We start from the raw sequence: 27,043 nt of genomic DNA, 5'->3' as shown, positions 1-27,043 counted from the left end.
CGAGCGAGCCCTGGTGCTGCCATCTGGCGCTTCTCTCGTCCCATTAGTTGCAAAATACAAATCGAGGAAGCAGCCGGCCCGTGGTCGCGCCTGTCACTAGTTGCCACAGCCCACAGGCATCAATGTGCAGGCGACCATAGTAGTGGCCATCGATGGATTACCGGATCTTTCGAATCGAATTTTCTGCACGGATGCCGAGTCGGATCCGAGTTGGCCATTTGAATCTGAGCCGGAATAGGCAGTCAGAAACGCGCCCACTTTTGAAGTCGTCTTCAAGGACGACGTGAAAAAAACAAAGCATTCAAGAAAGGAACTTTCTCGTGTCTTGTCTTCACTGCCGAACTTTCGGATGGCTTCCCCCTACACGCGTCTGAGATCGGTCTCGCTTCCAACGACCGGCCGCGCCATCGCCTAATGACTAAACTACCCTTACTGGTTCCCGTTTTTTGACGGTGACGAAGACGCCGGCATGGCCGGCCATCATACATGTGTAAATCTCATACGTGGACCATCTCGCTCCGTTGTCACGAGTGGCCTAAAGCATGTTCTCTGTATTTCGATTTTACGGGCCCCGCCTTCTGGCATTTACCTGAATACCCTCACATTTATCGTCGTATTACCCTGCTCATCCTTGTTTTTTTATCTCTTAAATAATCATTTTTTATAATAAATATTAATTATTGTATTATTTTTAATTTTATTTAAACATAAATTTTTACTGATGTCATATATTCCATCTGATTATCATAATTATATTAATAATAAAATAAAATAAAATATAAGTTTTAGTGTAGTTGGAAGAACCAAGAATTAAATTAATAATAAAATTATATTTTAATTAATTTAAAAAAGAAAACAATTTCCAACTTGGATTGATTATTAAGATAGGGTGGGCAAGGGGGTAAAGGGAAAGCTCGTGCAACGTTCTAATTAATTAAAAATGCGTATTTTAAAGAGTAGTTAAACTACTTTAGATGAAATATTTAGGGCTAGTAATCAACTTTTTCGGGGAATTTGGTAATTCGAGGACCCAGCGGCAAGGAGGGCATTTTGGTTATTCGAGGCCGTGATAAGGGTAAAACGATAAACTTTAGTATTTGTATTTTTTTAAATTCGCGTTTTGTTTCTTTTACTGGATGACTATTTTTATTTCTCGTGATGCTTCGTCTGCTCTCCCTCCCCTTCTTCTCTTTTCGGTTTACAGCGGATCGCATTTCGTGTTTTCCGGATAAAATAAGTACTCCTACAGAGCTCTGCGCTTTAGTTTCTTTGTTCATTCAACAGGTATATCTATTTTCTGATTTTCTGATTTCGTTCTTCCTTTTCTGTGTCATTCCAGGTTATTCTTTTCCATTTTTTATTTTTTAATTTTTTTAGCAGATCTCTTCTTACGTTTTCATCGTCTCGTGCATTTACCCCAATGCAGCATCTGTTTGTGGGATTTTAATTATTAGCTTTGTAAGATTCTGGGAATGCTTGAGTTTGGTTTCATTGTTTTTTATTCCACAACTAAATGAGGATCTCAGGTTTCGTTGTGTTTCCTGTTCAGTTTGTAGTTGCATTTTGCCTTTTTATTTTCTAATCTTGTTTTCCGCTTTTGTCTTCTTAAAGCCGCTTTTAGTTTAGTTGCATTCTTCCGCTGTTCGGATGCAGGAATTCTTGTTAGTTGGAGTAGGGTTAACTGAAATTGCTGTTGTTTCCGTTCCTATGCTATTCATAGCCGTTATTTACTTCTCATGTTAGGCTAAAAGATTGATTTATGCTCGTGGTTGGTGTCTATGAAAAGTCCTCCACATCTTCCTCGTTTTTTCAATTCTCTGGCTGAGACTCTTGAATTCATTTTGTTTTTTGCCTATTTTTTAAACAGTATAATTTGATGGTTGTCTGCTTTTAGTCACTATGCATTAGTAACTTGTATGATCATATTCATGAATGCTGAGGGAGTGGTGATGTGGTCGATGTAGAGTGAGCAGGTGACAGCAAACACGTTGGTGAGATGAGCAGATGTCACTTTAAATTTTTTTGACTGCTTGATGAAAAATGACAGTCGATACGCCTCCCGCGGGTTCACAGAGTACCAGGATGAGTCAGGCTTCTTTTAGTCTAAGCAATGATAATGAAACTCATTTGCACGATTCTGCTGCCATCTCCAATGGGGACGGATATGACAGTGATGGTTCCTACTTTGCTCCTCCGTAAGTTTCTTCTTCTACCATTCATGATATACCGAGTGATAAAATTGGTGTCCATCCAATTTTTCTTTTTTAATCCTTTAAATCTATTTTACCTTTCCTCAGTTTCATTATTGTTGCTGATAGTTTTTGTTATGTTGTATATTCAGTCCTGCCAGATCAGTATTTATCTTGTCCTCTCTTAGTGCACATTGACCTGTGAGAAAATTTGATTGTAAAACCCTTCTATTTCTCTTTACCTTGATATCCATACAGTAACTAATTTATTGTTCATTAGGATGAATATGACTTTAATCACTTAATATGCAACTTGCAATTTTTTAGATTTTACATTATGTCGACAATGCTTGTTAAAATCAGTCATTAGTAAATAAACATGTTGTTTTTGTTTTTAGTGTTCCTCAATAATTTTCTAGCATTTTGCATCTCTTTCTTGAATTTCTTTTAATCGGTAATGGTATTTCCTCTGGTGCAACTCTCACTTTTATGCTTGTCATTGCATTTGAATGATTCAGTTTAGAGCAATGTGTTCCAGGAGTGAAACTGTTCTTCTTTTCATTTGTTTGCAGTACACCTACAACCTTATCAATGTCAATACCACCAGAGCTAGCGGGTGCTATACCCTTGCTTGATAAATTTCAGGTGGGCATGAATGTAATATGTGAGAAAGTTTTCTGGTTCCTTTTAGTTCAATTATTATTATTTTAATTTTCTTATGTTTTATTTCTCTTCTTTTTTTGCATTTATTTTTTTTCAGGTGGAGGGCTTTTTGAGAAACATGCACAAACAAATTCAGTCTGCTGGAAAACGTGGTTTTTTTTCTAAAAGATCTGTGGGCCCTCAAATTCGAGAGAAGTTCACTGTAGAGGATATGTTGTGTTTTCAAAAGGTGCTTGCTTCATTTTATTATAAAATCCTTGCCAAGATGGAGAAGATCCACAATAAAATATTAAGTTATATATCTAATGATTAGTGCTGAAGCTATAAAAATGTAGTAAACAAATGTAGCTCTTCTTTTCCAAGTATTTTATTTTCTTTTTCCTTTTTGACAGGATCCAATTCCAACTTCATTGCTCAAAATGAATAGTGATCTGATGAGTCGTGCAGTAAAATTGTTCCAGATTATTCTGAAGTATATGGGGATTGATTCACAAGATAGAGTAACCGTAACCTTAGAAGAGAGAATGGACCTCATCGGCAAAATCTACAAGCAAACTCTGAAGCGCTCTGAACTTCGTGATGAACTCTTTGTACAAATCTCGAAACAAACACGTAATAACCCTGAGAGGTATATGCTTTGTTTACAAAGCCTTTACAAGAAAAGTGTCTTCGATGAGTTGTTACTCTTAATGGATCTTAATTTTGTTATTATTGTTTTTTTCTCAGGCAGTCTTTAGTTAGAGCTTGGGAGCTCATGTACTTGTGTGCATCTTCTATGCCTCCAAGTAAGGACTTTAGCGGATATTTGTCAGAGTATGTCCATTATGTAGCGCATGGGGAGAATACTGATCCTCAAGTCCAAGTTCTATCCATGAACACGTGGAATGCTTTGAAACGTTCTGTGAGAGCAGGACCCAGGCAAACAGTTCCTGGGCGTGAAGAGATTGAAGCTCTTCTGACTGTTCGAAGGCTTACAACCATCGTCTTCTTCTTGGATGAAACTTTTGAAGAAATTACATATGACATGGCAACCACTGTAGCTGATGCTGTTGAGGTACCTTCAACAATTTGTTTTTTGTATCATTGGTTTCTTGCTTTTTCAATGATTGAAGTTGATTGATGGGGACTTCTCAAGACAAAAGCAAAAGAACTCAATTGTTACTATTTTCTTAAATGGTCTTTGCTCTTATACTTGCTGAATTTATGTTGCATAGTTTCTCTTATACTGTATGCACATGTTTTTTTACAGGAACTAGCTAGAATCATCAAGTTATCAGCGCATTCCAGTTTCAGTTTGTTTGAATGTCGAAAAGTTGTTACGGGTTCCAAATCATCAGATCTAGGCAATGGTGCTAGTTCTTACCTCGTTTAGTTCTTATGTTGAAAAGAGCATTTCTGACTCCAGTTGCATTAACAAACTAAAAAATATGTTGCTTGCATCGTTGTCTGTATCTGATTGGGTGGGCATTGATGAAGTGCTCAATAGGAAAGAAGGCTGATAAGAATACAAGAAAAAGAAAATGACATCTATTAAGAGGACAAACCATCCAAGTAACAGATTTTACTTGTAGTAAGAGCGGAGTTTGCATTTTCCTTTTAGGGAAGGAAATCTCTACATTGAATTATTTTACTTTTTTATTTTTTGCAGATGAGCATTTCAACTTATCATTGATCCAATTTGTCTTTTGTTATTCAGAGGAATATATTGCATTAGATGACAATAAGTATATTGGGGATGTGTTGGCTGAATTCAAAGCTGCTAAAGACCGTAGCAAAGGAGAGGTTCTGCATTATAAGCTGTCATTTAAGAAACGATTATTTCGGGAGTCAGATGAAGCTGTAATTGACCCAATGTTTGTGCAATTATCATATGTACAAGTATGTAAATCTTTGTATTTCTTTCCGTATTAGTGATTATGTTTGCATTTCTTTCCATGATAGTGGTTATGTGATCCAAGTTTCACAAACTGTGTGTTACTTATTTTAGTTGCAACATGATTATATATTGGGGAACTATCCTGTTGGAAGGGATGATGCTGCACAACTGTCTGCATTGCAAATTTTGGTTGAGATTGGGTTTGTTGGTAGTCCTGAATTGTGCAGGTTAGTGGCATTTTTCTTGTTAAATTTCATCTTTTGTTGATCTTTTTTGGTCTAGGTTTTTTTTTATGATCTAAAACTGGAATTGTCTCCTGCAGTGAGTGGACATCACTTCTTGAAAGATTCTTACCAAGACAAATTGCAATAACACGCGCTAGGCGGGAATGGGAAATAGATATTCTCTCTAGATACCGTTTAATGGTATGTCTGGAGCAAGTAATTTCTTACAAAAATAGATTGTGGAAGCTGTATTTTACTTTCCTACCTCTAGCTTTTGTAATAGCACATGTTTGCTAGATTTAATGCATTTCTTTAGCTACTGTTTTAGTCAGGTATTCCGTCTGAGGAATGCTTGTATTCCTGTAGAGTCTTTAAGACATTGTCTTACAAAAAAAAGGTTTCTGGAGCAGCATAATGTAGATCTCTCTTAGTTTTTTGAAAAATTATTGATTTTTCATATAATATGGTTGAATGTTTTTCTAAAAGTGTACTCTTGAGTGTCCTTTGCCTGATTTATGCTGATATTCAACCATGAGACAAATTCAGGAAGTTTTACCAATTTTATCTGGATTATGCTTAGTCCATTGATTTGCGGTTGTTACTAGGGTTTGCATTTTGTTATTTTGATTAGGGCCACAGACTGGGTCGGGTCGGGGGCTCTGACTCCCCCCTTTTGTTTTGGGGGAGTCTCCTCTGACCCACCTTGAGTCCAACTCTGGACTTGGATTGGGTAGACCTGACTTGGGTTTTATAGAACTTGGGTCAGGAAACCCTGATTAGGACAGGCAAAGATGTGTTGGACTGGGTTTGAGTTGGTAAATATATGGGTTTTGGTTGTAAAAGGTATACATGGGTGTTGGGAAGGCTCACTGCAAAACCTAGAAAATTCAGGTTAAGGCTGCTGGTTTACTTTAAATGTTGAGAGTTAGCTGGATTGTGTCTTGTAAGAAATTGAGTGAAATAGGGTTGAGAGAGAGAGGAGAAGAAGAGAGGAGAAAGCGGCAGCCTTTTTGGAGAAGGCTAAAGATCTGGATTAGGGTGAGGCATGACCCCCCTCCCCCCCACTAACCCTTTTATATTAATGTAAGTGAGTTGTAGAGGAAAAGACTCCTCTACCCCTCTAAGATACACACCTTATATCTCCATTTATAGAAGTCCAAAAATTATGAAAATTGGACCGTAGGCACTTCTAAACTCCTGAAAAACTAGTGACACTCTTCTAGATACAATCAGAATATTGTGAAATGACCAAACTACCCTTCAGTACATTTAACAGGTCTGGTTCAGGTTGGTAAGAATGGAAACTTATAGTATCCAAATCTAGAATTTCTAGGTCTGGCCTAAGATTACTATTGCTAGACATAAAATTGTTTTTATTGTGAATGCTAGTCTTGCTATAAATTTATGATTTAGTATAGGTCTTATTATTATAATAGAATTTTGTTTTTGTATTATCTAAAAAACTGAGAAGTTCAGTGGACATCATAGATTGCTGAAGCACTTATCTTCTTCTCCTTCTTCTTTGTTTCTTTATTGTTTTTTTGTTGATATACCAATTTTGATGCTGCTAAATTTTTACAAGATATGTGGAATTTGCTCTTTTACAGGAACACCTATCCAAAGATGATGCCAGACAACAATTTCTTCGAGTGTTGAGATCTCTTCCTTATGGAAACTCTGTCTTCTTTAGTGTTAGGAAGATAGATGACCCCATTGGCCTGCTTCCTGGTAGAATTATTTTGGGCATCAATAAACGTGGGGTATGTCTGTGATTTGTTTACAAAGAATCAATTATCTGTTCTCATGGTATCATGAACTATTGGCTTGACTATTGAAACTTGCTTCAGGTTCACTTCTTTCGTCCAGTTCCAAAGGAGTACTTGCACTCTGCTGAATTGAGAGACATTATGCAATTTGGCAGCAGTAACTCCGCTGTCTTTTTTAAGATGAGAGTTGCTGGAGTTCTTCACATATTTCAGTTTGAAACTAAACAAGTAGTGTTTTTTGCTCACTTCTGTATTCTTATTAATGTTTTTTGTTTTAATTTTTTCTAGTTCTGTTATTGAAATAAAATTCCAATCTTGGTTTCTTTATTAAATGCTCATTCATATTATATTTTTAAGGGGGAGGAAATATGTGTTGCTCTTCAAACACATATAAATGACGTGATGTTACGTAGATACTCAAAAACACGTTCCATCGCTACTGGTTCTGTCCAAGGAGATTTGTCTCAGTCTTTGAAGTCTCCTCCTAATTCAGACATGTATGAAAAACGCATGAAGGAGTTATCTGATGCCGTCGAGGAATCTCAAAGAAAAGCTGATAGAGTAAGTACCTAAATAGTTTGCTCCATTGTACTCAAATGAACTAATATTGCAATCTTTCCCCCACAAAAAAAATCTTACATATTTTGGTTATTTCTGTCTTATATAGTTATTGGATGAACTATGTGCTAAGCAAAATCAAGAAATTGAAATGCACGAGGAATTGACAGTTTTAAAGGATTCTTTGCAATCTGAGAAGCAAAACTTAGAAGAAATTATTCGTGATTGTGACAAGTTGAAAATGTTGTGTGATGAAAAAGATAAGGCTTTGCAGGTACAATTCAATCAGAGGGTTATCTACATTTTTGTAATTTGATTCTCTCTTTCAGATTAGTTTGCCTTTGGTTAATGTATGACATCTTCTTTACATAAAGGCTGCTCTGTTGGATAAGAGTAGCATGGAAGCAAAGTTGGCAAAGCTGAGTGATCAAGCTGATTCATCCCGAGAAAACAGTAGCAGAAAGGAAATTGGAAGATCAAAGAATGATTCATCTGATTCTTTGGTAAATGTCACTTCTGTTTGTAAATAAAATAATCTGATTCTTTTCAAATGTGACTTCTCTGTCAACATCAATAAATTTTCTTCTGTAGATTTTTGTGTATATAACTTTCTTCAATGAACATCCATATTGGGCTTTTATGGCTGACATATTCCTTCAAATGTAGGCAGTTGCCAAACTCCAAGAAGAGTTGAAAGCTTGCACTGAGGACCTGCATGCAAGTGAAGAAACTGTTAAGAGACTGGCGAAAGAACGATTATTACTTGACCAAAAATTAATTAGGCTTGAAAAGAAGAAAATTGAAGAGGTATTACTTGATTTCAACTTAGTTACTGGTCTTATTATATAATTTTATTTTATTTTTGTTTTTTCTTTTCTTTGGCTTTGATTGCTAACTGTTTGAAAAGATATTTCAGTATCTTAATTGCACATACCAAAATTTTATTTTTTGGGTGATAAATACAGTTGGAAGCACTTGAAAGGAAATTTGAACAAGAACGTAAAGTGCTTCTTCTGCGAATCTCTGAACTAGAAAAGAAGCTTGGAAAGACGACAGAAGGATTGGCTGCTGCAGAGTCTAGTCTTGCAATTCGAAATACAGAATTTGATACATTGCAAAACAGTTTAAAAGAGTTAGAGGAACTTCGGGAAATGAAAGAGGTAAATTTGTCATGCTTCTGCTTTTAAATCTTAAAATAATCAGATGCATTAATTTGTGAAACCTTTGATCTTTTCAGAGAGAAGACAAATGGAATAGTTTTCAAACTTATTTAAACATTATCTTCTTGTTCACAATCAGGACATTGATAGAAAGGATGAACAAACTGCTGCGATTTTGAGGAAGCAAGGTTCACAATTGGTTGAGTTAGAAGCTCTCTACAAAGAGGAACAAGTTCTTAGGAAACGATATTTCAATACTATAGAAGGTTTGCACATGTACTTCCTGTTCTTTGTTTGTCTGTTTTTCCCTTCTGTTGCAAGATTAGTTTCAGTTGGTGGAACCGAGAAGGTTTTGTTGTTAGTATTGTACTGGATATTTCATGTCAGTTTTTTCTATGCTTGTTTCTACTTTTATTGTTTTTTCTTTAAATGCTTTAGTTGATTTGCAGATATGAAGGGCAAAATAAGAGTCTACTGCCGCTTGCGGCCCCTGAATGAGAAAGAAATGGCTGAAAAAGAGAGAAATGTGTTGGCTGCTGTTGATGAGTTCACTGTGGAACATAATTGGAAGGATGATTTAAAACAACACCTTTATGACCGTGTTTTTGATGGTTCTGCTTCACAGGATGATGTCTTTGAGGATACAAAGGTAATCTTTTTCCTTTGGTTGTAATGAGGAATGCCTGGACTGAGAAATCTGATTTGAGATTCTATTGCAGTATTTGGTGCAATCAGCAATTGATGGATATAATGTTTGCATATTTGCTTATGGGCAAACTGGATCTGGGAAAACATTCACAATTTATGGGACTGAAAGTAACCTTGGTCTCACTCCTAGAGCAACTGCTGAACTTTTCAAGATCTTGAAGCGTGACAGCAATAAGTTTTCATTTGCTTTGAAGGTAATTTGTCTCTTACATTTATATTATATTGTTATTTGTTTGTTTTATCTGCTGAACTTTAAACAGAATTCGTCTTTTGATGTAATGAGTACCACTAGTGTGACTCTCAACCAAAATTATCCACTACATATAATGATATCTTTCTTTTTTTCTTTCATTTATGTGCTTATTTATTTATTTATTTTTCAATTGAAACATGTCATGGGTGTAATGATGCAGGTATACATGGTGGAATTATATCAAGACACACTAGTGGATCTCTTATTAGCAAAGAATGCTAGGCGTTTGAAATTGGAAATAAAGAAAGACTCAAAGGTGATTCCTTTCCCAATTCTCTTAGTTCTACAGATGATTGTGTTGTAGTGCTTTGAGGATGCTAAAAAATTTTGTTGAGTGACAATAACTGAAGTTTATTAACATTACCCTTGGTTTTCCTAATTTTTTTTTTTTTATTTCATGTTTGGGATGCATTCCTCATGTTGTCTACTTGCTCTTCAGGGCATGGTTTCAATAGAGAATGTAACAGTTGTACCAATCTCAACACATGAGGATTTGAAAACAATTATCATGAGAGGGGCCGAAAGAAGACACGTCTCTGGGACTCAGATGAATGAAGAGAGCTCAAGATCTCACCTGATCCTCTCCATTGTTATTGAGAGCACTAATCTTCAAACACAATCTGTTGCCAGGGGTAAGGTGGGTATATCATGCTTCACCATTTAGCTTTTGTATTCCCATAAATTCTAGTCCTACCATCCCATATGGTTTGTGTGGGTCAATAACAGACACCTACATGTAAATAAACGTTTCAGAAGAATAACTTAGAAAAAGGGGGAAAAATCAAGTTAATTATATAGTGAATAGATTGGTAATGACAATAAGAAGTAAAATACACCTATCAGCCCAGTTGAGAAAGTCTGACTCTAATACACCTGATCAGTTATTTTAGTCTAAAATGTTATCCTTCTAGTTGAAGCTGTATAATAACTTGTGGTTTTTATTGCATAGGAGACTCACTTTTGGCTCATGAGTTTGGATTATGAGGTATTTGTAGAGAAATATGAAATCAAAGTAATAGAGAAGAGAAGAAGGGATATTAGTAGACTATATTGCTTAGGAGAATCACTTTTGGCTCATGAGTTTGGATTATGAGGTATTTGTAGAGAAATATGAAATCGAAGTAATAGAGAAGAGAAGAAGTGATATTAGTAGACTAACTTCCTAACACACTATCTGGCCACTAGGAGTAGATATTACATAGGCAAAATGACCAAAATACCCCTGAAACTCATTTTCTAATGGTATTAGTTTCATAGACTCATTTGAGGGATGAATCTAGTTGCTGTTTTGTATATATTGTATGTAAAATGATTTATTAAAAACGTTTTTTTTTATGTGAGAGGCATATAAGAATCCTTATCTTGGATAACCGAGTTATAATCTTTCCAGGGTAGCATTCTATCAGTATTTAGTAAGTTTTATAATTTGGTAATTTCGTAATACAACCATTATTGTTGAAAGAAAAAAAGAGGCCGAGTTCTTCACCCTTTTTCTGTTTTCTGACATTGGGAGAGAGAGGAGAGAATTGGAAGAGGAGAATGGTGACCCTTCCCCTTCCCCTCTGTGAATGGCAGGGGAGGTTTGCCCTTCTCTCTCTTGCTCTCTCTCACTCTCTCTCTGTCTCTCTCTCTCTTTTCAGAGTATAATTAAATAAAACGTACTTAATTAAAACATCCACATGTAGGTGATGTTGTCATTTTTATTTTTTCTTCAGTATACTAAGAATGAGGCCATAGTTATCTGCTAGATTCTAATTGCCACAGTTTTTGTAGACTTGGAATACAACATCTTACTCCATATTTAAAAGGTAGCCAGAATAATTTAAAATAAAAAAGTTTAGAAATGTTGCCTTAACTTGATTTGCCTGATTCACCTTTCCGAGGGTTGTTGGGTGGTTCACCCCTATTATTGTATTGAGGACATCAAGGCCGCTTATTTACCATCTGACACATATCAGCGATATGACAAACTCTAATATGAGAAATTCTGAGGCATATAATATGTTTTGTGTGGTGGGGTTAACGCCAATTTCTCCTTTGCAGCTTAGTTTTGTTGATCTAGCTGGTTCCGAGAGAATTAAAAAATCAGGATCTTCTGGTTACCAACTGAAAGAAGCTCAGAGTATTAATAAGTCTCTTTCAGCCCTTGGTGATGTCATTGGTGCTCTGTCATCCGATAGCCAACACATACCATACAGAAACCACAAATTGACGATGCTGATGAGTGATTCACTTGGTGGCAATGCCAAGACTCTCATGTTTGTAAATGCATCTCCAGCTGAATCAAACTTGGATGAGACTCACAATTCTCTAACGTATGTGCTCTTTCAATATCTTCTTGTGGAGAGCTTTGAGTTGATTTAATTATGTGAAAGTACTTATCATTCAAATTTCCCATTATTAATCTTTTACACTTTACGTATTATCTCCATCTTTTTTTCAAAATTAAAAAAAAGCCATAGTTTATCATGCCCTTTTTCTTATTGTAGACATATTGTTTCATATGGTTTGGGTCTTGGCAGCATTCGTTCATTCTTTCTTATGCTTATTAGTATGTAATATCTCAATCAGCCAATTGTTAGCATGTTATTTAAAGTTACTACTTACAAGCAGTGAGATCCTTACCAGATGAATCCTGCTGATGGTTCTAGGTATGCATCAAGAGTTCGTTCAATTGTGAATGATCCAAGCAAGAACGTCTCTTCAAGGGAGGTTGCACGGTTGAAAAAGTTGGTCGCCTACTGGAAAGAGCAAGCAGGGAAGAGAAGTGAAGATGAAGAGTTGGAAGAGATTCAGGAAGAACGACCAGCAAAAGATAAAACGGATGGGCGCTATTCTTTGTAGATGCACTTGATCCTTAAATCCTTCAAGGTAGTGAGCGAGCTGATATATTTTGTCGAAGCACTTCACTACTGCAGCTCTCACCTTTAAAACAAGTCTTGAGTTCTACTGATGATCACCATCTGTCAAGCAATGGCTTGTGGCTTCCTTTACCACTCGGTAAAGTGCAAAGGTATAGCTACTATTGTCAACACCACAGGATTGAAGTTAACACTAATTTATGGAGGAAGCAGTCGGTTAATTTCATGTTGTACAGCAAGAAGCAGGGTATATATTTTCTAATGTTCAATATGTAATGGGTATTTGTTGTCTAATCCATTTGTTATATCAAATGCAATGCTATTTTTGTCATTTCTTTTGAAGTTTGTGGTCAATCGAGTAAGTTTTTTGTACACATTTTTCTCATATAGTTGTTGCCACAAAGATACCTGGAGTAAGAATAAAGGTAAAGACTGATCTCTAAGGTCTCATAATCCAGTCACTGAAAGAGTGAATCTTCAGCAACTGAAATTTGGGTCGTTAAGAAGAACTGTCCCAGTAAAAATTTCACAGGGTATATATTTTCTAATGTTCAATATGTAATGGGTATTTTGTAGTTAAATCCATTTGTTATATCAAATGCAATGCTATGGTTGTCAATTTCTTTTGAAGTTTGTGGTTAATCGAGTAAGTTTTTGTACACAATTTTCTCATATAGTTGTTGCCATAAAGGTAAAGACTGATCTCTAAGGTCTCATAATCCAGTCACTGAAAGAGTGAATCTCCAGCAGCTGAAATTTGGGTCGTTAAGAAGAACTGTCCCAGTAAAAATTTCATATCATATCCCATCCAAGTAAAAATCCTAGTAAGAAGATAATCCTAATTTATGATGATGTGCTCATAGTCCATTATAATTTACATGCAGGAGCTTCATCAGATATACTATCTCAGTAACATTTCTATATAAATTCTGAGGATCCAATCCCAGAAACTGTTTTACATACAGACCTCTAATGATATAGTTGTAGTCCACTGAAATTAACAAGCAGCAAGTAACTCTAGTAACAGCATTCCAACTCCCGTCTCCTTTCATACTGTGGAGTACACTCTAATTCACATGCATTTCCCATAGATCCCACTTGCCGGGAAGAGATTACTCAAAACTGTTAACTAGAGATAACAATAAAATAAACTTGAAAATTAGCATTTCTATGCTGAACACCCAAACAACTGTTCCAGATCAAGAAGCATCACCGTATTGCACAATCGCGGCACTTAAATCCACAAATGGAGGCTTGCAAAATGATTTATTGTTGAATCCATGCTTTGAAGTGTAGGATGTAATGGAAAAAAGCATAATAGACAGTATAGCAGGGTGACCCACATCCAAAGGGTTTGAACACAACTCTGCTACAGCAAGAAGTTTCAAGGAAATAGTTCCATATACAGCAAATAGAGCAAATTATTCAAAGTGCAAAGTATCAATCTTCATATTAGAGCTGATTTAACCTCTACATGTCCAAATATTTCTCAAACCCTCATGATCCAAGGCAAGGCAGCTCTTTGGATGCCCAACAAGATCCTAATGTAACAAACTCAGTAACAGCTACACCTGTAAAGTGGCACTAAATTTGCCATATTTTCATTTGATACATGGTCAGTTTGTATAATTGATACAGTTCCATAAGAACAAAGGATGCATCTCCATACAGGTTGAACAAAGGGGCAGGGATGTCACCCTACACTTTCAAACAAGCCATGGGCAAAAAAATATTACTCAGCCTCCAGTTCATTTGAGGAAGGTAAAGAAATACAAGAGACATTTCATCTAAAAAAGGTAAAGACAACCTTTCACTGGAAGCATGAATACTTGGGAGTTGAAGGGCACCTCTTAAACCGATCAGGGAAATTTTTTTCTGTCTACCGGGGTAAGTTGTATAAAGGATGGGGGCAGATGGTACATGTCAACCCCTTCAAATCTGCTGTTGGGATTCTATTATCAATGTGTTCAGCATTATTTGAACTGCAGCTTCATAAACTACCCCTTGGTAATGCATCCCATCAGCTGTACAATGTGATCCACAATTCTGACTCAGTGACTTTACATCTAGTAACATTAAGGGGCCACTGGATTGATGCAAAAGCTTACTCTCAGTAAGTTCCCTATCATAAGCTTCACACATGGAACCACTCATTTTCTCTTTCTTTTCCTCTGTATTCAACAATGAATTAATCAAAGTAGGCATCCCAAGCCAAAACATATTCGGTGATTCGAACCGAACAGATCCTGTTATCGACCCTTTGCTCCCAAACTCTGGAGAAATTGGCACTAGTGAAACCACAGACTTCCTCACCATTCCTAAAGAAACCCCATAATCTGAAGCATTTGTGTAGTGCAGCATATGCCACATACCTGAACTCAGAACCAAAACATCTGGGTAAATATGTTTATTCTCAAAGTTCTTCAACATACTGGTTAAATTTGATGCGTAGGGTGCCCAAATGTAATCCAGCTTTAACCCATTCTCTTCAACCACCAGCTGATAATCACTGTGACGCTTGAACAGATCTACCCTCACATTTTTCATCTCAGACGAATCCAGCACCAGATTGAGTAAAGAGAGAGTAAAAAGCCGAGCATGGGAATCCCCTGCAACCATAATCCATGAGCCATTAAGGAGATCGGAAGCATCTGATCGTCCCAGTTTCTGAAACCCACATTGATTCACAGGATTGGACTCTTCCCATTTCCAGTACATATCGCTACTCGAGGAATTCACCCATAACTCATTCAAATTAGAATGTTTATCTCTCCAAATGATATCATGAAGCAACGACAAGCAAGAATCTCGGTTTTCTAATATAACAACTGATGAGTAAGAGGAAATTAAGTCGTAGACAACAGGGAAGTAAGGGGTGATATGTACGCCTACCGCAAGAGTTATGAAGAGCACTCCACCGAAAAACAGCATCTTGTTCCTACTCAGATGCCAACCAGCCATTCCCATCGGTATGAAGAGAACGACACAGGCGACCAGCACCCCAAACTGGACGGCACTGATCATTTTCGCCTTCTTCAACCGTCAGAGATCAAGAGCTCCCATCTGATCAAGACGACACAGAGGTGAAGAATCCGATCTGAAGAAGAACAAAATTACAACCAAGGTCCGTGTGTTTTCCCTGCTATCCTTTCAGGAGGTTAAAGTAATCGTGGCTTGGCTGAGAAGGAACCACCGAGTGATGTGAACGGGACAACAGAAACTGCAGATACAAATCTCTGTTTCAGCTTCTCATGAGCTGGCACACGTTAGCCGGTGTAGCTGGAGTTGAGCAAACCCCGCCAAGACCTCACCTACAGATACATTTGGATTTGGAAATTGGGATTTCTCTAAAATGCGCAGCTACAGCCAAACCAGTACCAGAAGTCGAGCTACCGCTTGAGGTCTTTCAGCAGGCGGGTAAATGACATTTACACCCCTACTCCTGGCAAGAGGTGGAAGAGAAAATTGCTTGTCACACTGAAAATGATTGTCTTCTTGAAATTCTTTTATGAACAACTCTGATTTCTTGCTGCAAAGTGGTTTTCCTAACTGTATTTAATGTTGACATCACTTGATGCTTATTCAATTTAATTAGAAAAAGAACTCTGATTTGGACTGACTGAACGGAAAAGAGTACGGAATATACTTCGTGAGCAGACGCCCGTCTACTCCTCTGTTGTGATCACGGAAGATTTAATTTTCTCTCTCCTACTCAGTCGTTGCACCCGCCTTTCTCCGTCACGTACCCTGAGAGACCTGCTCCGGACTGTGAACCTTCTAGCTGTTGGGCTGTTTCAGTCTTGCAAATTAGTTTTTGAGAATGGCTTCTTCAATTGAAAGGCCAATGAAAACAGTTTTCTAGAGCAACTGGTACTCTTGCTAGTTCATACTCAAAAGATACAGGCTTTTCTGCGCTTCTCCTTTTCATTTTACAAGAACACACCAAATAGTGACTCAAGATTTTTTTCTCACCATAGTTTTTTCCTTCGTCTAATCTTCTCTGCTGCTTGTACCATCTGGTATTCACTCCAATTGGTTAAAGAGATGTGAAAAGAGTAGGAAAAAACATCTCGGCCATATCTTAGACTGCAAACCTCGTCCACCTTCCTGCTGTTGCAGATGATAAGCAAAAGAAGCAAGCCAACACAGGAATGAACAATCCGAAAATTTGGATAGCATGGCGAGAAGACGAGGCTAATGTTGATGCCTAGTGTGCTGAAATCACAGGAGGTAGTTCTCAGCTACTCCACTATATTTCTAGTCTTTCCAACCGAGAATTAACAGCAAAGAAATGGTAAAAGAACCCAGTCATGCCGGATAGTGTTTTACTTTGCGAGAATCAGAACCAATCAGCAAAAATTAGCTGACGCCAACCTTTGGATACACAATTGAACCTGAACAGGGACTTGGCAGGCAACCGATGGAAGGTTTCCATCAATTGGTCCTCGCTGAAACCATTGTCGTTAACATCATGTGCAGTCTCACTTGCTGTGCTTACATACGACTGATCCTCCATCTTCATATAAGGCAACATAAGTTTCTCCTGAGTGTGCCTGGAATTTTCAGAACAGAGAAGATAAAGGGTAAGGAGAGTAATCGAATGAAGAAAGGATTGGAACACTGTCAAAGATCATTATATACTACAAATTAGGCTAGAAGGGAAAGAATTACCTACCGAACTGATCTCCCGTCTTCTGAGTAGACCAGATCAAATATCAACAGATTAAAGTCTGACATGGTAGCTGTTTTCTGAGAAATTAAATTCAGAATTCTTATCCAGAGTCCTTCATGTATGATCTCCTCATCTCAGATCAACTTATAGTACGGTTAAACATGCAGCTACAAGGAGAACTTTTTAAACATAAATTTCTTGTAGAAGGACTTTCCTTGAGTTGTAAGGCATATATTTAATGCATATATTATAAATTCAATAACATGTTACTGGGAAATGTTATTGAAATTGGAGGATTCTAATCCAAAGATTACTTTACGAATTTGTAATTATCTAATTGTCAACTTAAGCTATTATATATATTTATATTTTATTAAACTATATATTATATTTAATATTTAATATTTATTTCATATAATAACTATTGATTTTCTGGTGCAGTAATTTCAAGTACTCATACTTACCAGAACATCGTCGTCAAAGAATGCCCGAGGAACGAATCTGTAGTTAATCCGCACGCGCTGGAAGCAACGACTGGGCCCCCGACTGTCGGCCGGTGAACTATTCCCATATCCGGCGAAGCAGTGAGATGGAGAAGCAGCTGAAGAAGACCGTGTTGATGTTCTAGAGAATATCCGACACTTACCTCCTTGACGGTGTTCTAGAGAAGCTAAGACTTTCACAGGCGTCGAGAATAAGAGCTTGTCAGCGGGAGAAGACAAGAAAAGGGGCCCGTAATCCGGAATCCACTTGCTTGTAGAAGAGATATCCTCGACTGGAATGAAGTGAGGTGAAGATCTATAACAAAAGGAATCTGCAGACAGTGAGAAGCAAGCGGAATTGCAGTTGAGTGTAACCGAACAACCAGATCCATCGAATTACCGTTTCTGCTGTTCCTCGTGTTACTGCGAAGAGAACTGAAAACAGCCATTAATGGCGAAACGAATCCGAAAATAGAAAGTCCGGTTGAGGCCCTTAACACATGTGAAGCAACCACTTATCCAGTTGTAAACTTGTCCTCCCGCAGTACGGCCACATCAATGCATATCTACGGTTTAATTGAATGCTAGTTAAAACTGAAAACGATTTAAACCCATGGATGGTATAAAAATTCCATCTAACGGGTAAGATCCAAAACGCGCTTTAGGTGGGACCAGGCCGGGACCGGATTCGGGATCGGATATGGAACTTCCGTATTGGAACCGGTTAGAAATATCCGAATATCCGATGAACTATTAGTACTGAGAATTCGAAATCAACGGATAAGTCCGGATTCGGAGATGATCCAAAACTGAAAACGTAAAACCAAGGAAAAGGATCGTGTTTTTCTCAAATCGAAGATCATCCGAACGCTCATGTTGCAGCGAAAGAGAAAGAATCAAAAGACGAAAATAAAACTGAGCAAAAAACATCAAAACCGGTTGAAAAAGGGGGAAAATCACCTGAAGATCAAAACCATGAGAGCTCCAACTCCAGCTCTAAATCCATAAAAGAAGCATGTCGCTTTAAATCTGAGGGAACTAGCCTGTCTTTTAAAACTTAAAAATGATAAAAAAAAAAAATCCAAGAAAAGAAGACACGCTTCCATACCTCCTTTCCGATAAACAACGATAACGGTCTCTTGAAGATTCCTTTCTGCATCGCTTGCTTCCTTTTGTACTCGAAATTTGAGTTTTCTGCTGGATTAGCTGGATTCAGACCGACGTAGAAGAGATAAATAGGAGGGCGAAGAAACGGAAATCATCTTGGAAGGGGCAAGAAGATGATTTCGTTGGCTTCACAGGAGAGAGAAGATATCTGAATGTCTACGCCCTAAATGAAAGGGTGAAAGAGAAACTTTTAAGCGGCAACCAGCTTTCATGCAACGGTTGAAACTCGCGGTCCGGAATCCGAATATATTATCCGGATCGGATCGTTTTACTGTCCTAGGTGGGACCCAAGGTTTAATTTCCCCGCGTTGTCCCGCAGTTCACCTAAGGGGGAAAATTAACGCGAATCTGTTTTCCTGAAAATAAGGTAAAAGACATTCGAATGCGGGGAGCTTCAGCACAAAAATCTCCCGAGTTTTGCTCCGCGCCTATGCTTTAGTCTCCTTAATTGGAGGGACTTCGCCGGTCAAGTTCTGGTTTATCGTTTTTTTTTTTTTTTTTTTTTTGTGTACTGTCGATGAGAGGACATTCTTCGTGAATCGTCTTTGGATTCAACGTTGCAAAGACGTTCACCGGCGGAAGAAATTAACGCTTGGAAACTTTTCAGAGGTCAGATGCGTCTTCTCTTCTTTGAGCTCTAGAGAAGACGCCGTTGTGGATGGTATTTGATAACAGCAACGAAGACAGCTGCTATCAAAGAGGGTTGTTTTAGTCGTAGACGGTCAGAGGTGAGTTTTCAGGGCTCAAGACGGTTTTTTTGTTTTATCAGAATCTCATACCAACGTGAATTGTCCTTTTGTTCTTTAGGTTTGTTTTTTTCTCTTTTCTTTTTCAAGATCTTCGTTCAAATGCAAATGAAAGATCGATTCGCACCACCTATGCTTGAATCAAAGGGAAAAAAGCAGGAATTCTTTCGCAGAAGGCCAGCTCTATCTCTTTCATGAGCTTTAACATTGCGATTTATATGTCTATATCTTGCCCTCTCTTCTTACGTTTCTTGATATATGATACATCGCCTGCTTCAATTCCGAAGGTGAAAACATCAGACCACCTGCAACGGTTTCTCATACTTCTATTTGTGATTCAGGGAACGCTGATTCTGAGGAAATTTTCGCAAAAGGAGAAAAGGAGAGAGGGAGATGAAGTGTTTACCGTGTTGTACGAATGACAATCCAAAGCCATCACAATCTAGTAAGTCATCGAGGAAATCATCAAAGAAAAGCCAAGATCAGAAAGACGGCTTTAATTTGACCTCCTTTATCGAGCGTCTCTCATTTAAATCTGGTAAGCAGGGAGAAAATACTTCTTATTTTCCCCTATCCACAGAATATCAAACTATGTTTGATATAGTCACCAATTTTCGTCATGGATCTCTCCAGGGATCCACCCTTGTATGCCGTGAACTAACATGATTCAAACATCATAAGCATCTACTGCATGAAAAATCACTTAGATCTTTTTATATTGATTTGGATTGGTGTCGTCTTTCATTAAGACACAAGGGATGCAGAAGGCAAAGATTTATAGACCTAAAGTGGTATACCCAAACAGCTTTCTGATTGTCTTTCTGGATTATATGAGCATTTTACGATGGAGAAGTATTTATAGACAGTTATTATCTCTGTCAATTTGATTATTCGGAATAAGCTTTCTCGATTATGCTCTTTCCAGTTGCTATTCCGAAAGGTAGACTTTGATTCATCATAAAAAATCATCTAGGTGAACTCGAGAATCTATCCATGTAGATGTCAACTCCGCTGGATTATCCATCCTTCTACGTATCTTTGTGCAGATAGCAGCAAAAAGAAGGCCATAGCAGAGGAGCTTTCGCGCATTGGCTGCGACGGAAATACATCTGCCAAGGCTTTTACATTTCGCGAGTTAGCAAGTGCGACGAAGAATTTTAAAAGTGACTGTCTACTTGGTGAAGGTGGATTTGGAAGAGTCTACAAGGGGCGCCTTGAGAAAACAAATCAGGTCTGTAGTTGTTATCTTTCGTAACTCTCTCTCTCTCTCTCTGTTTTTTTTTCTGCAATTTACTCAAACATTTTCACTTGGCAAAACCCAGGTAGTGGCAGTCAAGCAGCTCGATAGGAACGGACTGCAGGGGAACAGAGAGTTTCTGGTGGAAGTTCTGATGTTAAGCCTGGTTCATCACCCAAATCTTGTTAATTTGATTGGATATTGTGCTGATGGTGATCAAAGGATTTTAGTTTACGAGTACATGCCACTGGGCTCTTTGGAAGATCATCTTCTCGGTACAACCTCGGAAACAAATCCTGTTACAAACTGTTATTTTTTAATATCAGAGATCATAGCGCTTTTGACTACGTTTTGCAGATTTGCCGCCGACTAAGAAGGCCCTGGACTGGAATACAAGGATGAAAATCGCCGGAGGTGCAGCTAAAGGTCTAGAGTACTTGCATGAAACAGCCAGCCCGCCGGTAATCTATCGGGATTTTAAAGCCTCAAATATATTGTTAGATGAAGATTATAATCCGAAACTTTCCGATTTTGGGTTGGCAAAGCTTGGTCCGACTGGTGATAAGACCCATGTCTCCACCAGAGTGATGGGGACATATGGTTACTGCGCGCCGGAGTATGCCATGACAGGCAAATTAACAACAGCGTCAGATGTTTATAGTTTTGGTGTTGTGTTTCTAGAAATTATTACTGGTCGAAGAGCGATCGACAACTCGAAGCCTACAAACGAGCAGAACCTTGTTACTTGGGTACGTGCCAGACATTCATCAGGGTCTTCTTCCCTTTTCTCCATTTTCCTTCTGATCTCTTGTTTTCGTTCTTGATACGAAGCTTTCCATGGTGAAATGCAGGCTGAACCACTCTTCAAAGATCGGACAAAATTCACACAAATGGCCGATCCGGCGCTTAAGGGTGACTATCCTGTGAAGGGGCTCTATCAGGCTCTTGCTGTTGCAGCAATGTGTCTCCAAGAGGAAGCAAGCACCAGACCATTAATAAGCGATGTTGTAACAGCCCTTGAGTACCTGGCTGTGAAAAATGACCCAGAGGGTGCATCTAAATTCCTAGCTCGTTGTTCAACGGATAGGAATTTCGACTACAGTGATAGTGAAAATCCAGAGATTGATGATAGACCTCGGTCAGAATCAAACAGAAATAGAAACAGCAGCTCTTCTCGCGAGGGAGAAGATAAAGAAACATAGCAGATTTGGCGGGTCAAACAGGGAAATCACATTATCAAGTGAAGGAGGAGGGTAAGTGGAAGAACATGAGGTGGTCCTCAGAGCAGAGTAGAGATAATATTTTAATGGCTGCTCTTCTGAATCACCTCCCACTTTTTCTCAGTAGTTGTAAATTCGATCTATATATAGTCCAGCTTGATTGGAGCTCCTTTCATCAGAGTCCTCACTTCTGCATATAGAGCTATTAGACATCACAGATATGGGGTGCCCTGGTGTGGAAGTAGGACGCTGAGGTCCTGATCTGCCATTTCCACAAGCAGCCAATCTTGGATGAAATTGTGGTCCTTGTATTTTCAGTTTGTGTGAACAGCTGGACTTGACTTGCATGTAAGTTTTAGAAAATGATGTCGCATATGAAAAGACCTACACCATATGGTTTTCAATAGGGGTGGCACCATGCTAAACAAGCTCTCAAACTGTTCTTCAGTTTTTACTTGAGCTGGGCTCGAGTTCAAACTTGAATAAGGCTAGTTAAGTATAATACGCCAAGTTCAAGAATTTTCAAATTCGACTTATTAGCTCATGAGTTGATTCGTTAATATAGATTTTTTTTACAAAAGTACCCTTTACTCTAATTGTTCTTGTCAATTATCTCTTTAGTTGGTTGATAGTTGCTCTTAGTTACCTCAAACCTCAAAGATGATTGATAGTTCAGTCATTTTAGGTCCTTCAACATCTAATATTATTGTTTACTAATGGAATAAACACTATTGATAGAGGTATTTTTTTTTCTTTTTTTAGGTCTATTAAGCTGGTTATTATACATTAGGATATTCTATTGCAAAGTATTAGATTCCTCTTTGGTTATTTGCAGTTCAATGGTACTAAGTTCATCATAATATCCTATTTATTATTTTTTTTATATTTTTAAATGTAAGTTAGACTTCAAACCTGACTCGAGTTTGAGGTCAAACTCAATTCCAATTTTAAGTTTGAGGCTAAGCTCGAGTTCGAAGTATTTATATCAAGCCAAGTTTGAGCTTAAACATATGCATGTTCGAGTTTGGCTCAACTCAGCTCAATGCCACCCCTAGTTTTTAAATAGTAAAATTTTACAAATTGACTAAAATTGATTAGAATTCCCTTGATAGGATTTAGACGCAACCACTGAGTCATCTTTCAGAACCAATTACTGAAGAGTACTTACTACACCACTTAAAGACACATGGCTGCAAGCCTGCAGGCTGCAACAGCACCTCCCCTATTCAAATTTGCTTTGAATGTCAATGGTCGGGCATTTGTGTAAATTTCCGGTCCAGGGACTTCTAAATCGGCGGAAAATGTGCCAAACCGGCGGGAAATTAAACCTTGGGTCCACCTCTCCCATTCAAATTTTCTTTACCATCTTTCCTGTTAAGTTTTCCGCTTACATGACAGCGCAGGAAATTAAACCTTGGGTCCCACCTCATTCGTGCTTCGAATCTTATGTGTTAGATGGCTTGTTTATTACCATCCAAGGGTTTAAATTGTTTTCAGTTTTAATTAGCATTCAACTAAGCCGTAGATCTGTTTTGATGTGGCCGTACTACAAGCTTAATAAAAGCCCGTACGGAAATTCTGTTAGGTTCTTCCCTTGCCATGGATCGAGTCACCCTTCTTTCCTCTCTTCCCTCCATGGATGCTCTTGATGTTGGAAGAGAATTCTTGTTTCTGGAACGTGGAATTATGGAAATCAAATAGATCGAAGGAGCTTTGAAGGAAGCTCAACCTGGACCTCAGAGGGAGAATCCGACCTAGACCTCTGAGGGAGAATCTGACCTGTTTAATCTAATTTTCTCAATACTTGCCTCTCTTCTCATTCACGTCACCCTAAATAGGGTTTAGGACGAAATTATAAAGATGACCCATAGGTCAAGTGGTTCACGCCATATTACACTGAACCAACCCAAATAAAGTAAACCAAACCGAATTGAAATTACATGAAAAGTAAATTGACATAATTTAATTCCTATGCCTATGGATAACTCGTGATGCTATAGAGTCCATAACAAATTCATTAATAAAATTGATTTTGTATAAATAACTAAGAAAACAAGCACTCATGTAATTATTGGTTACTCTAAATAATAAAATAATTTAATTTAATTATAAATTTATTAGTATTTTTAATTATATAACATAATTTTTTATATGGTTATGAATTAAATCAGTATTCGTAAATAGTTATAAAATTTTAAGTAATTTGATTAAATAAATATATGATAAAATATTTTAATAAAAATGATAAAAATATATGTGTTAATTAATTAATTAATTAAAATTACGTATAATTAAAATAATAAGTTAAATTTTATTTATAAATATTTTTAAATTTATGATAAAATATTTTTAATAAAAATCATAAAAGTAAGGATGCTCCTTAGTGGCTGCACCTGCTTGTACACCCTCACCAACCCTGAGCGATCTTCTGCTCCGGATTGTGAATCTCCTTGTTGGGCTTTTCAGTCATTCAAATTTGTTTGTGAGAATTGTTCTTTTGATTGAAAAGCTCATAAAACAACAATTTTCTAGAGCAACTGATATAGACTAAAAAGATGCAAGCTTTTCCACTTTTTCCATTTCTTTTTACAAGCACACTATACATTGAAACCCAAAAATTGAAACCCAGGAATGCTTTTCAACATGTTTATTTCCTTTGTAAGAATCAAATTTCAATCATCATTATGAAATTCATTAACAAATATAAACGGAAGCGAAAGATGTTTACCTCTAGCCATGACTATCAAATTCCAGAAGAAGAGTGTCTCGTCTATTTAGAAACTTCTTGATAGAGAAGATAGATCCGAATTCTTAAGGCAATGTTAACTATTAAAAGAGAGAAGTTATAACAACCCACCTTCCTATATCTAAGGGATAATGAGTCACCACTGAAAATCAAGAAAATTGCTAACATCCTTATCATGATTTGCTATACTTCTTGTACCAACTGTTATTCGCTCTAACGGACCTACTATAACGACTACTTGGAAGAGGTTTGGGGATTGAGGATGTGAAATTGGGTCAAGGCCTATCCCAAAATGACTAACTAACACTATCACGTATGAACTCTTACATGTGGATAATTTGTGTGAAAGCCCACGTACGAAAACCTAACTATGATAATACGTGAAGTTGGGTCCAAGGCTTATCCCAAAATGATTAGCCAACATGTGAAACCTATTTTCCAACTAATAAACGCAACATATTTATTTTTACTAATCCATGTGAGACTATTCTTAACAGAGGATATAGAATGAGTTTTAAGTTCTGGAAGCTTCTTTTGTTAGGAGGCTTAGGCAATACGGTCCATCTTCTTTGTAAGTGGGTTACACAGATATTATAATAACCATCATTTTATTTTTCGTTTACTCTTCTCGATTGTGCCTCCCCGATGAGCAAAGCTCAATGGCTCTCTGTTGATCTGAGGTTTTAATATGGTATCAGAGCGGAAGGAGAAGCGTCCGCTCTGATTATTTCATTGTCGGTGCAAGGTGTGCTCTTTTCCGACGACGAACGCCTCTCTATCTCTCTTGCCTTTTTCGACGACTATTCTCGGCGCCATCTGGGTCGATTAAGAAGTCCTTGAAGCTCTCATTGGTTTCTCATTCCATTGAGGTTTCGTTGGCAAAGAGGTTAGACTTTGTTCGTCCATCTTTCCTTTTCTTTTTCATTCTGTTGGGGTTTCGTTCATCGAGAGGTTGGTGATTTTGGGTATTCTCTTTGAAGTCTCGAGGGTAGTGAAGCTTCTTGAGGCCGGTGGTTTCGTAGTCTTCTGAGTTCAGTTACATTATAGAAGGGCGTTTCTGGTTGTTTGAAATGGAGCCGATGAAGTAGGCGAGTTACTATTTTTGGTTTTGTCAGTGACTTTGAAAGACTGAAGGATTCTAAGGTTGCGTAAACAAATTTGTTTTTTTTGGCGCTGCATTGGTGGTCAGCTTAGGTCGGTGCCCATGGAGACTTATTCATCGACGGGTGCTTCTGATTTTGGTTTCGTACCAGTTCGACTCATTCCGTTTTTTAAGAACCATCGAATCCCTATTATATTCACCATTCGGATAGCCCCAGGCAAGTTCTTGTATCGCAGCTGCTTACTGGTGAAAATTACATCAGTTGGAGTCGTGCGATATTGATCGCCTTATCCGTGAGGAACAAAGTGGGATTTGTCGATGTTTCCATCCCTAGACCTCAAAGTGTTGATTCTATTTTGCTCAACTCTTGGACCCGGAATAATAATATGGTCATCTCTTGGATCTTAAATTCGGTTTCCAAAGAAATTTCTACGAGTGTTATTTTTGCTACTTCTGCCCGAGAGATTTGACTCGACTTTCGGGATCGTTTTCAACAACGAAATGGCCCTCGCATTTTTCAGCTTAAACGAGAATTGATGAATTTGCGTCAAGACAAGGATTCCGTTAACACTTATTTCACCATGCTGAAAACTATTTGGGAAGAACTGAGTAATTACCGTCCTAATTGCTCTTGTGGGAAATACTCTTGTGGTGGCTTTAAAAATCTTACTGATTACCATCATATGGAGTATATCATGTCATTCTTAATGGGTTTTGATGATTCTTTCTCCCAAGTTCATGGTCAGTTGCTCCTCATGGATCTGATGCCCCCTATTAATCATGTTTTTTCTCTGATTGTCCAAGAACAACAACAAAGGAGGACTACTTATGCCTTTGGTTCACTCGCCCCCCCTCGAATTTATCCCTGTATGTTGGGACCCAAATTTACATGGGTTTCTCCCGTGAGGGAGAGTTGGAATATTTGTTGTATCGATCAGGCTAGACCTTGTATAAGATCTACGGGGTTGGTAAAAGAACCCGGCTATGCTGGATAGCATTCTTCTCTAAAGAGAATCAGCAGAAATTAATTGAAGCCAACCTTTGGATACGCATTTGAACCTGAACAGGGACTTGGCAGGCGACCGATAGAAGATTTCCATCAACAGGTCCTCACCAAAATTGTTGTCATTTGCAGTCTCACTCGTCATGCTCACATTGGCTTGATCCTTCATTTTCATAGAGGCTAAAAAAGTTCCTCCAAAGCGTGCCTAGAAATTTGAGAACAAGAATACAAATGGTTAGAGGAGGAACTGAAAGATCCAGAAAGAATGAAGCTCCGATCCTTTTTCTCAGTCCAGAAGTTACGAAACATTGTAGAAAGCATCGTGAGAGATCATTGGAAAAAGGAAGCTAGAAGGAAAAGGATTACTTATGTCCCCTTTCCTGGATAGACTAGATTAGATGAGGAATTGC

At 37.8% G+C, this 27,043-nt stretch overlaps 3 protein-coding genes across 9 annotated transcripts; 2 read left to right on the top strand and 1 right to left on the bottom strand.

Annotated features, from left to right (window-relative positions):
* The first annotated feature begins 1,190 nt into the window (after window positions 1–1,190).
* Window positions 1,191–12,479, top strand: LOC137945939 (kinesin-like protein KIN-14I). 3 transcript variants are annotated; one of them, XM_068792047.1, is made up of 24 exons: window positions 1,191–1,284; window positions 2,048–2,195; window positions 2,762–2,834; window positions 2,950–3,081; window positions 3,245–3,480; window positions 3,579–3,906; window positions 4,102–4,201; window positions 4,549–4,730; window positions 4,840–4,955; window positions 5,051–5,153; window positions 6,560–6,712; window positions 6,800–6,946; window positions 7,076–7,279; window positions 7,386–7,550; window positions 7,651–7,779; window positions 7,943–8,083; window positions 8,242–8,436; window positions 8,576–8,702; window positions 8,886–9,085; window positions 9,156–9,338; window positions 9,558–9,653; window positions 9,837–10,034; window positions 11,441–11,712; window positions 12,049–12,479. In XM_068792047.1, exons 2-24 carry the CDS (start codon window positions 2,083–2,085, stop codon window positions 12,239–12,241), a joined length of 3,786 nt encoding a protein of 1,261 aa, XP_068648148.1. In that variant the 5' UTR covers window positions 1,191–1,284; window positions 2,048–2,082; the 3' UTR covers window positions 12,242–12,479. The 3 variants fall into 3 exon arrangements, with proteins under 3 accessions (XP_068648148.1, XP_068648147.1, XP_068648149.1); XM_068792046.1 differs by having other exon boundaries at window positions 1,965–2,195; XM_068792048.1 differs by lacking the exon at window positions 12,049–12,479 and having other exon boundaries at window positions 1,965–2,195; window positions 9,837–10,029; window positions 11,441–11,514.
* Window positions 12,480–13,715: 1,236 nt separating this feature from the next.
* LOC137945756 (protein ALTERED XYLOGLUCAN 9-like) lies at window positions 13,716–18,660 on the bottom strand. Of its 5 annotated transcripts, none has more exons than XM_068791760.1 (5): window positions 18,521–18,660; window positions 17,813–17,978; window positions 17,395–17,728; window positions 16,930–17,097; window positions 13,716–16,811 (listed from the first exon to the last, which is right to left on the bottom strand). In XM_068791760.1, the coding sequence occupies exon 5, from the start codon at window positions 15,280–15,282 to the stop codon at window positions 14,191–14,193; it is 1,092 nt and encodes a 363-aa protein (XP_068647861.1). In that variant the 5' UTR covers window positions 15,283–16,811; window positions 16,930–17,097; window positions 17,395–17,728; window positions 17,813–17,978; window positions 18,521–18,660; the 3' UTR covers window positions 13,716–14,190. The 5 variants fall into 5 exon arrangements, with proteins under 5 accessions (XP_068647861.1, XP_068647860.1, XP_068647862.1 ...); XM_068791759.1 differs by having other exon boundaries at window positions 16,934–17,097; XM_068791761.1 differs by lacking the exon at window positions 16,930–17,097 and having other exon boundaries at window positions 17,395–17,491; window positions 17,577–17,728.
* A 358-nt stretch (window positions 18,661–19,018) lies between these two features.
* Window positions 19,019–22,207, top strand: LOC137945940 (probable serine/threonine-protein kinase PBL23). The gene is made up of 6 exons (XM_068792049.1): window positions 19,019–19,307; window positions 19,667–19,863; window positions 20,372–20,556; window positions 20,648–20,837; window positions 20,920–21,311; window positions 21,414–22,207. The coding sequence occupies exons 2-6, from the start codon at window positions 19,719–19,721 to the stop codon at window positions 21,762–21,764; spliced, it is 1,263 nt and encodes a 420-aa protein (XP_068648150.1). The 5' UTR covers window positions 19,019–19,307; window positions 19,667–19,718; the 3' UTR covers window positions 21,765–22,207.
* The last annotated feature ends 4,836 nt before the right edge of the window (window positions 22,208–27,043 follow it).

The sequence above is a fragment of the Aristolochia californica genome, unplaced genomic scaffold (assembly GCF_029961685.1).
Source record: "Aristolochia californica isolate CCGP_79_NKW_82.1479 unplaced genomic scaffold, dmAriCali1.0.hap1 SCAF_12, whole genome shotgun sequence".
Taxonomy (NCBI): Eukaryota; Viridiplantae; Streptophyta; class Magnoliopsida; order Piperales; family Aristolochiaceae; genus Aristolochia; species Aristolochia californica.
This window is presented reverse-complemented; position numbering and strand designations above follow the sequence as displayed.

What these genes read in the sequence shown, in the direction of transcription:
- LOC137945939 (XM_068792046.1), top strand. Translation starts at nt 2,041, where the DNA reads ATGACAGTCGATACGCCTCCCGCGGGTTCACAGAGTACCAGGATGAGT. An exon ending in ATGATTCATCTGATTCTTTG is followed by an intron (nt 7,780 to 7,942) that starts GTAAATGTCACT and finishes CTTCAAATGTAG; the next exon opens with GCAGTTGCCAAACTCCAAGA. An exon ending in AACTTCGGGAAATGAAAGAG is followed by an intron (nt 8,437 to 8,575) that starts GTAAATTTGTCA and finishes GTTCACAATCAG; the next exon opens with GACATTGATAGAAAGGATGA.
- LOC137945756 (XM_068791760.1), bottom strand. Translation starts at nt 15,282, where the DNA reads ATGATCAGTGCCGTCCAGTTTGGGGTGCTGGTCGCCTGTGTCGTTCTC.
- LOC137945940 (XM_068792049.1), top strand. Translation starts at nt 19,719, where the DNA reads ATGAAGTGTTTACCGTGTTGTACGAATGACAATCCAAAGCCATCACAA. An exon ending in GCGTCTCTCATTTAAATCTG is followed by an intron (nt 19,864 to 20,371) that starts GTAAGCAGGGAG and finishes ATCTTTGTGCAG; the next exon opens with ATAGCAGCAAAAAGAAGGCC. An exon ending in AGCAGAACCTTGTTACTTGG is followed by an intron (nt 21,312 to 21,413) that starts GTACGTGCCAGA and finishes GGTGAAATGCAG; the next exon opens with GCTGAACCACTCTTCAAAGA.